This window comes from Salmo salar, chromosome ssa27 (genome assembly GCF_905237065.1).
Source record: "Salmo salar chromosome ssa27, Ssal_v3.1, whole genome shotgun sequence".
NCBI classification, from domain to species: domain Eukaryota; kingdom Metazoa; phylum Chordata; class Actinopteri; order Salmoniformes; family Salmonidae; genus Salmo; species Salmo salar.
The window spans coordinates 6,727,772-6,746,203 of record NC_059468.1 but is presented as its reverse complement, the minus strand read 5'-3'; the positions used below and the strand labels follow the sequence as shown (position 1 = coordinate 6,746,203).

At 40.9% G+C, this 18,432-nt stretch overlaps 1 protein-coding gene across 3 annotated transcripts in view; it reads left to right on the top strand.

The window, feature by feature from the left end:
• Positions 1-4,722, top strand: part of LOC106588502 (angiopoietin-1-like) — a 54,465-nt gene extending 49,743 nt beyond the window's left edge. For 2 of the 3 annotated variants that reach the window (XM_014177605.2, XM_014177603.2), the window contains exon 9: positions 2,241-4,722. In XM_014177605.2, the coding sequence (XP_014033080.2) occupies positions 2,241-2,404 (164 nt within the window). In that variant the 3' untranslated portion in view covers positions 2,405-4,722. The remainder of the gene's footprint in view (positions 1-2,240) is intronic. The other variant, XM_014177604.2, reaches the window with a different exon arrangement.
• The last annotated feature ends 13,710 nt before the right edge of the window (positions 4,723-18,432 follow it).

Sequence of the window (18,432 nt, the reverse complement as noted above, 5' to 3'; positions counted from 1 at the left end):
TGTTTGTGGCAAATCCAACACATCACTGCGTACTACTCTTCATATTTTAAAGCATGGTGGTGGCTGCATCATGGAATGGGTATGCTTGTCAGTTTTCTTTTTTGGATACAAATAATTGAAATAGAGCTAAACACAGGCAAAATCCTAGAGGAAAACTTGGTTCAGTCTGCTTTCTAACAGACTGTGACACTCATCATAAGGAGTAGACCAAGGTGCAGCGTGTTGAGTGCTCATGATAAATATTTATTTTAACTCAGACCACTAAAGCAAAAACAACAAACAACGGAAAACGAACGTCAGGCTTTACAGAGCTGTACAAAAACAAGATCCCACAAACGCAGATGGAAAAAAAACCTACTTAAGTATGATCTCCAATTAGAGACAACGAGGACCAGCTGCCTCTAATTGGAGATCATCCCAAACAAACCCAACATAGAAATAGAAAACTAGAACCTGAACATAGAAAAACACCCCCTGTCACGCCCTGACCAGTCTACCATAGAAAATAACAGCTTACCATGGTCAGGATGTGACACAGACACTGGGAGACAAATTCACCTTTCAGCAGGGCAATTACCTAAAACATAAGGCTAAATATTTTTGCTTACTAAGGCAACATTGAATGTTCCTGAGTGGCCTAGTTACAGTTTTGACTTAAATCGCCTTGAAAATCTATGGCAAGACATAAAAATGGCGGTCTAGTAATGATCAACAACCAACTTGAAAGAGCTTTAATTATTTTTTAAAGAACAATGGGCAAATATTGTACAATCCAGGTGTGCAAAGCTCTTACAGACTTTCCCAGAAATATTCACAGCTGTAATCGCTGCCAAAGGTAATTCTAACATGTATTGACTCAGGGGGTTGAATACTTATCTAAACAAGATATATTAGTGTTTTATTTTCCAGTAATTAAAACTATGTTAGACTTGTTCTTCCTCTTTGACATTACAGAGTATTTTGTGTAGATAATTAAAGAACAAAAAACAATTAAATCCATTTGAATCCCACTTTGTAACACAACAAAATGTGGAAAAAGTCAAGGGGTGTGAATACTTTCTGAAGGCGCTGTACACACAAGCTCAGTCACAATGAACAGACCATTCCAGTCCTACTGTATGTTCACTAATGTACTGAGGTGACAATGACAATAGACTATCCAGTTCTGGAAACAGATCACCAAGTGTTTCTAGCAGGGGCATCTGTTTTTACAAGAGAGTAAAAGCTCAGCACTGGAAACACAGAGGATACTGATCAAATCGGAAATAAATCCCCATGGATTTAGTCACAAAGAACCAATGGGAAAACCTTTGCCACCCTGACCACATGCCAAAGACAAGAGCAACAGTACTAACTGTGGGACTCAGTGGGAGGTCTTCTGTGAAATGTCACAGCTCACACTGGCACTGGTATTTCAGACCTGAGGGGAAAGGCTGTGCCCCACCATATATCACCCATCAATTGACACATGTCACACCAGCCACACTGTGCCAACCTGAAATTAGAATATTTGTCTTGCTCATTTTCATGTGCTCTTTGGTGCTAGAGGTAAAGCAATACATTACCTTTGAGAAAGGTAATGTAAGAGGATAAAAAAAAGTGCATACAACAGCATTATATGCAGGGAATTTGTCTTCTGAATGTCAATCTCAACAGAGCTTATTTGAGCCCATGCACATCTACTCTTTCTTTAAATACCACTGAGAGTGAACAGGTCCTTAAAAACTAACCTCTCAAGCGATTCATGATGACAGAAGTGAGTGCTACAGGGCGATAGTCATTTAGTTCAGTTACCTTTCCTTTCTTGAGTACAGGAACAATGGTGGACATCTTGATGCAAGTGGGGACAGCAGACTGGGATAGGGAGAGATTTAATATCTTTGTAAACACTCCAGCCAGCTGGTCTGCGCATGCTCTGAGGACGGCATCTGGGCCGGCAGCCTTGCCAGGGTTAACACGCTTAAATACCTTTGTAATTATGTCTAAACAACTGCTCCATAGCTGCTGTTGGAGTTCACTGTAGCATTCTGTCAAGGTTCAACATTGCAGGACCAGAATAGAGAAACTCAATGTGACGTTTACGGTCTAAGGACCGTCTGGTATAAAGTTTCCGCTTTCCTTTAGCTTTAAGCAATGGCGTTTCATACACACTAATGTCTGTCTTTGGTTGTTTTAAACTTTTTGTCATGGGGGCTTATAAAATGATCTAATTCTCTCCGTCTGTTCTTTGCTCTGCCCAGGTTGGTGGTTCGATGCCTGCGGCCCGTCCAACCTAAACGGAATGTACTTCACCAAAGGGCAACACATCGGGAAGCTAAATGGCATCAAGTGGCACTACTTTAAGGGTCCCAGCTACTCGTTACGAGCAACAACCATGATGATTCGTCCGCTGGACTTCTCATAGACATCGAGTGCGTCCAGAATGGCACCCTATTCCCTATATTATGCAATACTTTAAATTAGTGCACCATATAGGGAATAAGGTGCCATTTCAGATGCAACGTTAGAGTTCCACTCCACACTCTCTGTAAGGCCAATGGGACAACTATATTAGAAGGAATGCTTCCTGCTTTACCCTGTTACTATCGTTTCACCATAACAACTTTGGAGTTTGTCCGGAGGGGAACTCTACACCACCTGGCTGTTGCTTGGTAACGTTACTCCAGGAGTCAGCCTGGAAGTGTGGTTGGAGAGAAGAGGGCTTGTGGAATGAGAGAGGGTCTCGTCTTATCATAGAGCTAAACTGTGAGTGATGAACTCCTTGCGAAGTTGGAGGACAAACTGCTTCGCTCTTTTTTTATATTTGACGCATGAACTCAAGTAGAGTTCAGCTCTCACCCCAGGCCTGTGGACTCTCACCCCAGGCCTGTGGACTCTCACCCCCAGGCCTGTGGACTATTGGGGTAGACTTCTCTCCTTTTTGGGAACTGACTGCAACATTGCAGCTTTGTCTGCATATGTAGGCTACATGACAGACTACACAACTACCCATAGACTACATGACAGACTGCGTAGATGCCTTCAGACTACACGACTCCCTATGTGCATCTGGAATGTTCTCACAACCATATGGGAGATATAGGCATTTTTATAGAGGTGTTGCACCAAGACATTGAGACATTGAACAATGTTTTGTTTTTCATGCTTTTTATTTCTATATAGCCTAATACATTTGGAATGACATGATGTTTTTTCTACATAAGTCACTCTGGATCGTTTCTGGAGAGGAAAAGTCACAAGTCACAAGGTCACCTTCAGTATAAAATGTCTTATATGTACTACGAACTCCACAGGCAGTTCTGAGAACAAGTCTGGCTCAGTCAATGGTTTGCTGCCACTTATATAGTTGTTGTCCTGCCAGAGTGTGCTGATTATTTTCAAAGTTCAAAATGCCACGTTATTATTGGATTTGGCAACTGACGGAGATTTATCTGCATTTTGTATTGGCTGATAACCAATGGCTGCCAAGGCTAAAAATGTGGTGATGTTCTTTCCTCATTTAAATATGAAAAATAATATACTGTAATGAATACAGATGCATATTATATATATATATATAATATTAAAGCATTGCCATACAGTAACTAGTAAAATTGTGTATAAGAAGGACAACATTATTTGTTACACCAAACCAATTGAAGGTAGTGCACGTTATGCACTATTTATCTCTACTAGATGTTGTATGAATATGGTAAGTTTTCCATCTCAAGTATTGCAATACATCTACCCCCCTAAAGCGTAAAGAAATGGTTGGAGTTATTATACATTTTCTGAGAGTTTTTGGAACCCTTTGAACATCAGATTGTGATTTTTCATTTGAAAACACTGTACAGTATACAGTATTGGGGTACAGCAAAGTGTAGATGATCTGAACCATTCCGACCACATAAAAAAAAAACCTACCTAGCCATTGTGTGCGCTTGGATCATAGCTTCATAAATGTTCCTTTCAAATGGTACTCCTCAGTTTGCTTTGCTTTAGCAATGGTTTTTTTTAAAAAGGGGAAGAGGTTATGTTATGAATAATCACCTTTTTATGACCGGAGGTGGCTACAGGGCCTTGACAGAAATGTGGTCTGTCCATATTTTGAAACTCTAACCACTGACCAAAAGATAAGTCCCATTTTATTGGAAACACCCCACAACGTCCTTCGAATGTGTCTTTGCTTAGACATACAACCGCACTGAACCCCAGATCCAGACAGGTTTTTCCTCTTTCATCATTTTAGCTTAGAAACGGTTGTTTTAATAACGTTTGGCTGAGGCATAAAATGGAGGATTCCTTTAAGTGTACTGTGTGTACTTGTAATGCATTACTACCAGCATGAAACAAGAAAGAATGTACGGTTTAATATACAATGTTACTAAAGGTGGGCTACATGTTGAGGAAAGACACATGGAACTTGTAAAACTATGAAATGACATGTTTATTAACATACTAAAATTGTATAATTTAAGTGTATATGTAAAATAACTTTCCTGAGGAAAGCCACTCCTTTTTGTTTTTATTCCTCCAGAACCACAGTGGTGTTTTAACGTTGAGCATAAACCACAGAAGTAATAAAAATAAGAGTTGAGAAACGTGCCTTAAATGACTCTGCTTTTACCTCATTAAACTGTAGATTTGATATTTTAATTAAACTACATTTTTTTTGTAACAAGTGGATCGAAATGTCAAGTTGTTAAACTAAATAAAAAGCATGTGATGCAATAATGTTTTCAATCTGGGTATACATTGGCCGTTTTTTTATGTACGATGTGCTGATTTTGAAACAGACCGCTTTTGGGGTCACATTACAATGTATTCATTCACAAGTCTCTCTCACCACAACATCCTTTGACACATACACACTCAGGTCCCAATGGGCACACCCTGGTTGAATCAACGTTGTTTCAACATAATTTGTCAGCGTATTGTGACATGGAATTTTATCTCAATATACCTCTTTATTTAGGTTGATAGCATTACGTTGAAACAATGACATTGATTCAAATATACCATTTTATAATCAACATTGAAACCTGGTCAAATAAAATATGTCTAATTAAACATGAAATTCAACACAAATTAAACCACCTAATATATTGAATATAGCATAAAAAATATTGATGTTTTTATGTGGAATTTCAGACAAAAATTCAATGTATACATAGTTCTTATGATTATGTGGAAATTAGATTGATGTAACAACCTGTTAGTCAGGTTTGGCGCTAATTTCAATGTTTACAACGCTGGTTGAAATGAGATGGAAACAGTACTGGTTGACAACTTAAAAAAAAAAACTAATGCATTTCTCCACATTAATTCCACGTCACAATACACTGACAAATTACTTTGAAACAATGTTGATTCAACCAGTGTGTGCCCAGTGGTGTCCTACATTTCTACCAAACAGAGGCAATTCGCCACTCTCTCTTATGACAATACCTTGACTTTCACACCAAGTCAAATAGAGGAGAAACACAGAGGAATGACACACGAGTGAGTCCTCCTATTAGGCAAATGGTGCTGAGATTATGAGGGCCCATGTGCGCAAGGCAGCTGCCTTTGTCTCCACCTCAACTCGGCCCCTTAATACACTGCTGCTCTCTGCCATGACAGATTGCAGAGGTGTCAAATGATGCTGCCGAGACCGTTGGTGTCTCTTCATAGTTTACATTTCTGGGGCCTAATCAGAGGTTGAACAAATTACGTCTGCCTGCAAACAGCTGCTTATCCCTTAGCTCCTGGGCTGACTTGACACCCTTACTGGAATGTCCTCCATACAGGGGTTAGGGTGGGGTGGGGGGGGAGGGTCCAGACACACAACGAACAGGAGCAATGAGGTCAGCTCCCTCCACTATAGAAGTGCAGGATACAGGATGGACGATGAAGGATGGGGAATCATTCCCCATAATACTCTGCAGGAGGCATGGATGTTTTCTTCAAAAAGAGGATTTTGATGTCTTCTGAAGTAGACAGAAGTAGAAAGAAGTCCAACTAGGGGCTCACATATTCAGGATGTTAGGTGAAGTGTAGTCTGACCCTAGGCCCCCCTCTTAACGCTCCCAACCTCCTGCCTCCACAGCCTGTTAGCTGTGCTGAAGATGGATCATTTCCTGTTTTCTAAGGGCGGGCGAGGGAGTTGGGCGCCGATGGGGAAGTTTGCTGTGCCTGGGCTGCAGACAGTGCTGGGCCCAGACCAGATCAGATAAGAGGAAAGACAGTACCTGCAGTGTGAACACAGAGAGGCATCTCAAGAATATGAAAAATAAACGGAAAACGGAAATTGAGACATCTGTATGAAAACCAAGGGTGAAAGTAAGTAAGGCGGTCTGGTACGGCGTCCCGACAAAATAAATAGTGTGGGTATGAGCCTATCACAATAATTAAAACAAAATGTCAAGAAAACTGTAGGCTATAACCGCATGTTAGACGAATAAAACATTTGCAAATGGACTTGAAAACGGATTGTATAGCCTACGCTCCACAACATGATGTGGTTAGATGAGAACACTGACATTTTGCCAAGGCAGAGATGAGTGGCCGACACGCGGGGACAGCAGTGGACGTATAAATTCTGGCTTAATGACGATTGCCAAATGTCATTACCCTTTTTGTGTAAAAAAAATGTCTCTTTCCATTCACCACTGTTTGGAGGCTGGAAATAATTTGCGAGTGGATGAACGTGTGTGGGTAGCCTAGAGAAGGAGCCCTTTGAAGTGATTGTTTGACAATCAGATAAAAACATCATGACTCTTTGTGTTTATGCCACAAAAAGATAATACATTTTAAAAGTTAAATGACAAATCTTTAGGAGAACCCACAGAGATCCTATTGAATTAATAGGGGTTCTATATGGAATTCTATGATTAGGCCCATAAAAAAAATAAGAAGAAATTAAATCTACTTTCACCCCTGATGAAAACAAAATGTGTCTGTTGGCCTCCTCATTAACTTTTTAGAAGTCAAAATTCCTGCTAACTTCCGACTTAGATTTCAATCATTATTAGAATGGATATGTCATTGAAGGAAAAAAAAACTGAAAAGTTATGATGTTCAGAATACTAAGAACCACTGGTATTAAAACTCAGAATGACTGGGTTTTGGAAAAAAAGTTAAGATAGCTACAGAAGTTTAGAGGACTTTGCTGTCATAAGTGACAAAACAAATGGAGCCGCTTGCTGTTACATGCTTACGAATAGCCTTTTTGATGTGTTCGCCAGTTTCTTTATACGGATTTACCTGGAGAAGAACCCTTTTTGGTTCAAGGTAAAAACCCTTTTTAGTTTCAGGTACTTAAGGTATCCAAATAGGGTATAGCCAGTTGGATACAATAGTTGGGTGCCTTCATGTTTGAAGGGTGTGAATAAAAACTATTCATTTACTTTCTTGGGGGAAATCTATACTGAACAAAAATATAAACGCAACACTTAACAATTTCCAAAATGTTGCTGAGTTACAGTTCATATAAGGAAATCAGTCGATTGAAATAAATGTATTAGTTCCTAATCTTTGGATTTCACATGACTTGGCCGGGGCTCAGACATGGGCAGGCCTTGGAGGGGATAGGCCCACCTGCTGGGGAGCCAGGCTCAGCCAATCAGAGTGAGTTTTTCCCCACAAAAGGGGGGGAGAAGACGGATGTGGAGGTCCTGGGCTGGCATGGTTGTGTGGCCGGTTGGATGTACTGCCAAATTCTCTAAAATGGCGTTGGAGGTGGCTTTTGGTAGAGAAATGAACATTGACTTCTCAAAACCATCAAATCTTGAGACATCTTTGACATTGTGTTGTGTGACAAAACTGCACATTTTAGAAAGGCCTTTTATTGTCCCCAGCACAAGGTGCACCTGTGTAATGAAACATCTGTCGTGTGGATGTATAATCTTGACAAATAAAATGCTCACTAACAGGGATGTGAACAAATTTGTGCACCAGATTTAGAGAAATAAGCCTTTTGTGCGTATGGAACATTTCTGCAATCTTTTATTACAGCTCATGAAACATGGGACCAACGCTTTACATGTTGCGTTTATATGTTTGTTCAGTGTAATTTAGCTTTAAACAATGAATGGGGGCCTCGTCTATCCATGCTTACGCGCAGAGGCAGTTGCATCGCTGCAGTGTAATCTGATTTACCGAAGGAGGCTAATTTAGTTACATCAATAGATTGCATTTCCTTAACCAATGGCAGCTGTTTACCAGGGGGAAATGGTCATCTGTCAAATATTAGTCCACCTTATTTGTAGACAATGAAAAGCAGCTTGTTCAGCGCTGTGTGCGTCCAATGTCTGTCCAGAAATTCAGATTCAATAACAACTACTGCATAACAATGTCTAGGATCCTCCCCTGGGGTCCTTAAATAAGGGACACTTTTAACAAATTGCATTACTAGATTTGTTTGAGATTGTGGCATCTGTCTGTAAGGCATTCCAATGCTTGGGGTCTGTGCAACAAGATGCGCATGATGCTGATCCCACACTCTAACTCCTGAATGACTGACTTGATGTCTGTAGCTGCACTGAGGTACAGTAACATATTACAATACAAGACACAACAGAGTCAATGAAGAAGCTTCTGATCGTCCTCTAGCACAGATACAGTGTAAGATGGTTGGATGCAAAGGGACACAAGGCTTGGGACACAAGGCTTACACAAGAGAGTGTGACTGCTTCCGATCTTGAGGACAGTTTTCCATGACAAGCCACAGTCTTTCATCTCCTTCTCCAAGGTTCTTCGACGGGACTATCAAAACAGATATCCCAGAATGAATCAGTTGCAGGTTTGACAAGGGTTAACCGAGCACTTGAAACAAAGTCTGCTCATAAAATTCATAACATGCAAGTCTACTGAAAACCATTACATCAAGTATTGACATCAACACACACAAATTCCAAGTCATTCCCTTGTTCATGGCAGCAGACTCTGAAATCCAAAACCTTCTCAGTGGTCTCTGTAGAATTGTAAAGATTAGGTGTTAGGTCATGCATTTTTGGTTAATGGTTAATGTTTTCCTAGAAATGTGCAAAGACATTTTTATTTTTTCATTTTAGCAGAGACACGAACCATATCAAGTTGATGTACTTCAGAGATTTTCTACACTTGTGCTGGACCTGTACTATGTGTAAAATAAATCTGCACCTCTCATGAAATAAACAATGTTCTTAAAAAAAATCCAAGATCCTATTGCGACACCAATGTCTGCCTGTAAACTGCTCTGAAAATATCAAAAGGACACCACCGATCCTCAATCTTACATTCTTGATTTTTGCTAATAAAGTGGTTGCTATTGGCACACCCTATTGGTTTTTAGAGTAATAGATATTCCTGTCTGGCTATGGGGAGAAAACCCACAAGAATGTTGTGCTAGAGCAACGTTGGGTTGCGTTGGCTTTGAGTAAAAACTCCTGTTTGGTTTAAGCAAAATAAATAGAAAGGAACAAGAGTATAAACACGAGGTGAGGTTACGGAACCCCCTCTCCATCTTGAAGAACTCAATAGGTGTTCATCATGATGGATGGTTTGTGGTAGTGGAAACGACAGTTGGTTTAGAATGGCGCTTGAGCGAGGTGAGGCAAGGCGGTGGCTGCTCTTTCCAATGTTAGAGAAGGCTAAATCAGACCCTGGGTAGCCCCTCTATAATGACCCTGAGTCATGTTTTAGGGCTCCGCTGTGACACATTGCTGGGTTTTATTTGGGAATGGCCTTTATTTGTTTAATTACATGATGACATTTCTACCTTTTTTAAATGTCCAAGACATTCTTTACATTGCAAAGCATAAATGAACTGGTTTGAAACCTGGTTTTAAAAAAACAAGACAAAGCAACACCTCACAACGCCTCTCCCGTATTTGACCTAGGTAGTTTGTGTGTGTGTATTGATATGTAGGATACGTGTACCTTTAAAAAATATTTTTTGGTGTAGTTCTGTCCTTGAGGTGTTCTTGTCTATTAATGTTCTGTATTATGTCACGTTCCATGTTTTGTGTGGACGCCAGGAAGAGTAGCTGCTGCTTTTGCAACAGCTAATGGGGATCCGAAAAAAATACCAAACACCAAACTCGTATGGGGGGGAAATGAAAATGTAAGTGTTGCTAGGTGAAAACTTTCAAGTGACTCTGTACATTTCAAAATCTATTACACATCGATGTAGATATAAAACTATTGGATTGTGTTTTGAATTATATGGCTCTCTCCAACTCAATAAAAAATTATATATGTGCTGCACGTGTGGACATGAAGGATGAAAAGCATGCGGCTGATTATGAAATGCTCTGGACCTGACAGAGACCCTGGCGTGGCCGCAGATAACGAGGTGTGATGGTTGACAAAGAATCACATGCCCAGAGCAACACCTCTTTACAAGACCCCATATTACAAAGGAGAAGCCCCTCATCCAAAGACAACCTCATGCCCCAATTAAAAACGAATTAGGCTGTTGAGCACAGAACACTACCACGGGAACACACTCACAGAGGACAACCAACAAGACCCGGGACTGACGCACTAAAGGAGCGAGGCTGCCAAAGCCTTACAACCACATTCAAACCATTCCTTTCTCTCCTCTGGACAAACAAATGACTGAAACAGAGCCTTTTTCAGTTGACCATTACTTTCCAATGATATCTATCCTTAGAACTTGGGGGACGACAACTGCTTAAGTGTAGCCGTAGTGATGAGAACCAGTACAGCAAGGCGTACTTACTTAATCCTCTTCGTACCTTGAGGCACATAAGGCTTAATAACGTAGCAGACAAGGGCCCAGGGCCCTTTATCAGGTGTCATACAGTACCCATACACCGGTGTCCTGTGTGAATTTAAGCTCTCTCTCTCTAACTCAAACTGATCAGCTATGAAAAGCCAAATTACATTTACTCCTGAGGTGCTGACCGGTTGCACCCTCTACAACCACTGTGATTATTATTATCTGACCCTGCTGGTCATCTATGAATGTTTGAACATCTTGGCCATGTACTGTTATAATCTCCACCCAGCACAGCCAGAAGAGGACTGGCCACCCCTCAGAGCCTGGTTCCTCTCTAGGTTTCTTCCTAGGTTCCTGGCTTTCTAGGGAGTTTTTCCTAGCCACCGTGCTTCTACATCTGCATTGCTTGCTGTTTGGGGTTTTAGGCTGGGTTTATGTATAGCACTTTGTGACATCGGCAGATGCAAAAAGGGCTTAATAAATACATTTTATTGATTGATAGATTGATTGATTGATTGATTGATTGAAGTATTACATTGGAAAAGTTCAAGTTCACTTGACCAAATTGCCACATAAGAAAAAACATTTTCAGCATATAAATCAAACACAATGATTTCTGATTATATAGGCCATATTTTAATCAGTTATCTAGAGATCTGTAGTTGTCATAAAAGCCCAAAGTTTCTCATTGATTTTTTTTATTTTTTTTTTATCTCAGATGTGACATTAACAAAAATAGCACAATCCACAATTCACCCAGTAAGTTACAGTCTACTGTGTACAGTAAAGAGGATAAAGACAATAGTCGTGTAGTAGGTGTAATTGAGTTGAGAAATTGACAAAAGCATCCCTGGTTTATTGTGAGAGTCACCAAAATTAAACACACCATGTCAGAGACGGTATAGAAAGCTATAGAAAATGTTACGGTATAGAAAATTTCACCATTATCTCTGCTTTGCGGCTCTGGCTGGTTGCTTTTGGCAGAGATGCAATGCTTTGCAAATGGTGGATTGCAATTGCTCATGCTCGATTTAGAATTTACTTTTTAGAACGTGGAATAATATTAGTTTTAAAAGTATTTTGAGGTCAAAACCAATGCTGATTGATCAAAACCAAGGCTTATAGGGATAATTCACCCAAATTACAAGCTGACATATTGGTGTTCTTACCCTGTAAGCAGTCTATGGAAAAGGGATGACAGCAATCCATGCTTTGGGTTTGTTTTCCCAGGCATTGTTGCATTTGTGGCACAAATCCCATCTAAGTCATGGTACCTATACTAGCATTTTACACGTATCATGTCAAAATCATCTGTGACTTTGTTGAGCTACACAATCAATTTTAGATACTTTAGGACAGGGTTTCCCAAACTTGGGATCACGAAACCATATGGGGTTGCCTGATTTGAAAATGCTGTCACGAGAGATTGGTTCCTACAACCAGGGTTCGGTCAGTAACATCAAGTAGCCACTAGATTACAAACTGGTCGCTCTGGATGGAGTCTGTTCGATTATTATTTTATTTGCAGTGCCTTAGACTGCTGCGCCATTCGGGAGCCAGATGACTGAATGTAATGTAGAGGTTGAGCGGCTTCACTGTAAGTATATTGTATGTTTTAATATTCAAAAATGTTTAGTATTAATAAATATAAAACAGGGGGTTCTGTTTTTTTCATACAAATGTGGTTATAACTTGTTTAAGCTACAAAATATGATGACCCCATCACTGAATGATAAGACTAATCAATTATGAATACATACATTTCCCTCAGCAATCCATGCTTCCCTGCTTTAGGATGATTTGGACATGAAAACCAAAGCATGGATTGCTGTTATACCTTGCCCATAAACTGGTTATGTAGCACATGGAGATGTGTGAAACTTTCTCTTGAGACTGAAGTGTCCCTACTTGCGGCGCTGAATACAGTAGCTAGTTTTTCATGTGGTACAACTGGTAAGGTGCTATGGAAGGGTGGTCACATGTGCTAGCAAAGAGGAGGTCCTGGGTTTGAGCCTTGGTATGAGCCGAAGCGGGACACGCTAAGCAATCAGCTTGACGTCCTTTACAGATGGTGCCAGTGACTCGGATGTGCAGTTGTGCTCAGCTTATTGCTGTGGAGTAAGTTTTGGGGGTGAATGTAGCACATGGGGTTGTGTAAAACACTTGTCCATGCCCCGGGCGCTGCTGGAGAGACACTGCACTCCGTCAAAGCAACCTAACATAAATCACGTAGCGGCTACATTTGAGGATATCTTAGGTAAACCGTGCCTTCGGAAAGTATTCTTTACCCCTTGACATTTCTTTTGCTCACCAATCTACACACAATACCCCATAATGACTAAGTAAAAAATACATGTAGAAATGGAATTCAAGTCTGGGCTTTTGCTGGGCCACTCCAGGACATTCACATTCTTGAAATGAAGCCATTCCAGCGCTGCTTTAGCTATATGCCTGGGATAATTGTCCTGTTGGAACATAAATCTTTGCCCCAGTCTGTTGTTGGCACTTTGAATCAGGTTCTCATCAAGGATTTGCCTGTATTTGGCTCCATTCATTGTTCTCTCTATCCTTAACAGTCTCCCAGTCCCGCTGAAAAGCATACCCATTGCGTGATGCTGCCACCACCATGCTTCACGGTAGAGATGGTGTTAAACGGGCGATGAGCTTTTCCTGGTTTTCTCCAGACATAGCACTTTGCATTCAGGCCCATAAAGCCCAGATTGGTGAAGTGCTGTAGAGACTGTTCTCCCATCTCAGCCAAGGAACAATGATTTGGCATGGGTCCCCAGATCCTCAAAAAGTTCTACAGCTGCACCGTCGAGAGTATCCTGACCGGTTGCATCACCGCCTGGTATGGCAACTGATTGGCATCTGACCATCTGACCGTAAGGCACTACAGAGAGTAGTGCGTATGGCCCAGTACCTCACTGGGGCCAAGCATCCTGCCATCCAGGACCGAAACTCAGCAAAAAAAGAAATGCCCCTTTTTCAGGAACCTGTCTTTCAAATATAATTTGTAAAAATCCAAATAACTTCACAGAACTTAATTGTAAAGGGTATAAACACTGTTTCCCATGCTTGCTCAATGAACAATTAATGAACATGCACCTGTGGAACGGTTGTTAAGACACTAACAGCTTACAGACGGTAGGCAAATAAGCTCACAGTTATGAAAACTTAGGACACTAAAGAGGCCTTTCTACTGACTCTGAAAAACACCAAAAGAAAGATGCCCAGGGTCCCTGCTCATCTGCGTGAACGTGCCTTAGGCATGCTGCAAGGAGGCATGAGGACTGCAGATGTGGCCAGGACAATAAATTGCAATGTCCGTACTGTGAGACACCTAAGACAGCCCTACAGAGAGACAGGACGGACAGCTGATCATCCATGCAGTTGCAGACCACTTGTAACAACACCTGCACAGGATCGGTACATCCAAACATCACACCTGCGGGACAGGTACAGGATGGCAACATCAACTGCCCGAGTTACACCAGGAATGCACAATCCCTTCATCAGTGCTCAGACTGTCCGCAATAGGCTGAGAGAGGCTGGACTGAGGGCTTGTAGGCCTGTTGTAAGGCAGGTCCTCACCAGACATCACCGGCAACAACGTTGCCTATGGGCATAAACCCACCGTCGCTGGACCAGACAGGACTGGCAAAAAGTGCTCTTCACTGACGAGTCGCAGTTTTGTCTCACCAGGGGTGATGGTTGGATTCGCGTTTATTGTAGAAGGAATGAGCGTTACACCGAGGCCTGTACTCTGGAGCGGGATCGATTTGGAGGTGGAGTCTCCGTCATGGTCTGGGGCGGTGTGTCACAGCATCATCGGACTGAGCTTGTTGTCGCAACGCTGTGCGTTACAGGGATGACATCCTCCTCCCTCATGTGGTACCCTTCCTGCAGGCTCATCCTGACATGACCCTCCAGCATGACAATGCCATCTGCCATTGTGCTCGTTCTGTGCATGATTTCCTACAAGACAGGAATGTCAGTGTTCTGCCATGGCCAGCGAAGAGCCCGGATCTCAATCCCATTGATCATGTCTGGGACCTGTTGGATCGGATGGTGAGGGCTAGGGCCATTCCTCCCAGAAACAGGAACTTGCAGGTGCCTTGATGGAAGAGTGGGGTAACATCTCATAGCAAGTACTGGCAAACCTGGTGCAGTCCACGAGGAGGAGATGCACTGCAGTTCTTAATGCAGCTGGTGGCCACACCAGAAACTGACTGTTACTTCTGATTTTGACCCCCCCTTTGTTCAGGGACACATTATTCAATATCTGTTTGTCCCATGTCTGTGGAACTTGTTCAGTTTATGTCTCAGTTGTTGAATCGTGTTATGTTCATACAAATATTTACACAGTTTCTTCAAGTGCAGTCGCAAAAACCATCAAGCACTATGATGAAACTGGCTCTCATGAGGACTGCCACAGGAAAGGAAGACCCAGAGTTACCTCTGCTGCAGAGGAAACGCTCATTTGAGTTACCAGCCTCAGATTGCGGCCCAAATAAATACTTCACAGAGTTCAAGTAACAGACACATCTCAACATCAACTGTTCAGAGGAGACTATGTGAATCAGGACTTCATAGTCAAATTGCTGCAAAGAAACCACTACTAAAGGACACCAATAAGAAGAAGAGACTTGCTTGGGCCAAAAAACACAAGCAATGGACATTGGACTGGTTTCAAATCTGTATTTTGGTCTGATGAGTCCAAATTTGAGAATTTTTGTTCCAACCGCTGTGTCTTTGTGAGACGCAGAGTAGGGGAACGGATGATCTCTGCATGTGTGGTTGCCACCACTTTTGCCACCACTTTTGTTCATGTAGTGTATTATGAAGGCTACAACCTTCTCTGTCTGAAAGTAACGAATATTGCAATTGCACAAGCCGGACACAGTACTTACACATTGCATTTGAGCAAACATAATCCAAATTTTGTGTTATGATGTAGGCTAATCTTCATAGTTTCTGTCATAACAAAGCCAGAGTTTTGCATTGAAGGGAAAAAAAATATCTGTGTTTTAACCACACACAGGCCATTTAAATGCGATTTCACCTCTCAGTTGTCATAATACCCATAAAACCTAGTGGTCAAACAGGGAAATGGTTCCAATCGTTTTTCCACCATTAATTTTTCGAAACACTTAAAATAAGAGTTGTGTTTCAGGCTTACCCTGACTTGACGTTTTGATAACCATGTAAATCTCTTGGACATGGTGACTTTTATCAATATATTTGGCCTAATTTACTCTCAGATTTGAAAATGCTAATTAGCACCAAAGTAGACATCATGTTAGGGGATCCTTATGGGATCCGCTAACCATTTCCCTGTGTGACCGCTCGATTTTATGGGTATTATGACTCATAGTGTGGTACTCTATGATCATCCTATTGAAGCTACATCTTGGTTACAAGCCAGGTCTCCATCCAACCTTTATATGCGAGTAAAATACATCGGATTAAAAATCTCATGACAGGCCTGAAGGAAACAGCAAATTTGTCTGTAAACTTTCCAAATGTCGACAAAAGAAAATACGTTAGAAAAGGTGGGGTCTTTTTGTGATGGTAAAATGTATTATACAAGAAACACTTTAATGCGCAAATACTGATGTAATAACCATCATATCGAAGTAAAAGTTAGGTTATTAAAACAGGGAAAATATGCTTACTTTCTTTATGAAACACCATTTTCCACCACAATGCCGAATGCTATACACAGCATCTGGGATTAGCATTAGTCACTAGTGTTGAGTAGTGCTGAGCGATTACAACTAATTGACCAACATTGGTTTAATTCTTTGAATTCTATTTAGTTCGGTTGTTTATCTGTGAGCTCAATGTGCAGTTTCTCTAGCAAGAAATCAGATCAAGCCCGAACTGTGCAATGTAGTAGGGAGTTATAGTTTCCAACAGGCCAATATTCTACATATTTATCATGTTTTCTGCATGAAACTAACTACACTGACCATAATCCATTGCACACCTACTTGTCTGGTGTGGGGCAGACAAGGAGAGGGAGAGAAGAGAGCAGGGATAGAGAGCAGTTACTTTGCGAGGTATCTTTACTGAAAATACATGATCTAAGTGGTTGACATTTGGTATTCAGCAGTCATAAAAGTATGTCTTATTTACTTTGAAGAACTACTCAAATTGTGATTTTGTCTGACAGCATCGGCAGCTGTCTAGATTAGATGATGACTTGGAATGAAATAATAAAGTCATCAAATAAAACAAATGTAATATACCTAGCAACTGAAATGTTTTATTCAATTAAAGTAATGTGTATAAGCGATGCTTAGTAATGGGCACTACCATCATGAAACCTCAAAAAGCACTAATCGCTCAGCACTATTAGCCACTGTTGCATTATGGTGAAAAATTGTGTTTCGTAAAGAAAGTAAGCATATTTTCCCCATTTCTTTCCCACGTTCTCGAGAATGTTTTATGTATGAACCGTCCACAGAGGATACGTGGGTATAGTCTGCTGCATACATTCCCTTTGGATGGCAAGATTAAACGACTCAATATCACCATCTGCCGGGCTTTGAGTTACTTTGGGTGGTATAATTAGCATATTTTTTCGATGCAGGATGAAAATCTGTTGCCAACTTTGTCACTATATTTTGCGAGTTTTCAAACCCCTCCTACAAATGTTATTGGTAAAAGAGGCTAGAGACAAATTCATCTACTTTCAAGCTGCCTTCGGGGAGTTGAAATATTTTATCAATCAAATAAAAAACAACTTATCAAAATGATCAAAATGACACTTTAGCGCGTCTGTGTTTGCGCGCATCACCTGAATGTGTACAAGACAAGGGGGCCATTGCTCAAGGAGAGAGAAACAGTTGGACATTGCTGCAGCAGGTAGCCCATAATATAAATCAAATCGTACAGTATTTGTCACATGCGCCCAATACAACTGGTGTAGACTTTACCGTGAAATGCTTGTTTACGAGCCCTTCCCAACAATGCAGAGTTTAAAAAATAGAAATAAAATAGTAACACAAGAATTAAAATAAAATACACAAGAATGGAGATAATTTGAGTGGTCTATGTTACGTTTAGTCTATGAGACCAGGCTGGCTAAATGACGCAAATGTACAAATTTTATTTTAGCAGTCTTATGGTTTGGGGTAGAAACTTTCTCTGAGCCTGTTGGTCTGAGAACCGATGCTTTGTACCGTTTGCCGCACGGTAGCAGAATATTCGCTTGAAAATCTGAAAATCTGTCGGCAATTAGATGGAAACCTAGCTACTGAAATTCTTTGAAAATGGTATTTTACCTCCATCCATAGTTTAGTTTAGGTGATTCGCTCCAAATCCACATAATGCTTATGTGTCCCATTCCTGGTTTTTGAAGTATCCTCAGGTCAGCACCAAGTGCACATCTTTATTTACCTTAGTCTGGGACACCCTAGTCTAGAACTCATTCATCTGAAATTAAGCAACGTCTAAGAAAGCATTTTTTAAAATCTGGATTAATTTAAGCAGAATTCGCCTAGTTCTGATTTAAATGAAACTCTGTCCTGGAAACCGCCCCGTGGTGTTAAGAAAAATGATTACAAAATGTTATCTTGTTTTTATAGCTACTCCTTACTGAGAAGGCCCTCCTAACATCTAACATCATTTTGCCTCTTAAAAACACTGAACCCTCATGTTTCTTTAAACTCTATGTCTTTCTTCTTCCCCCTTTCTTTATTCACCCTCCCTAAAATAGGGAATCTATCACGGACATGTCC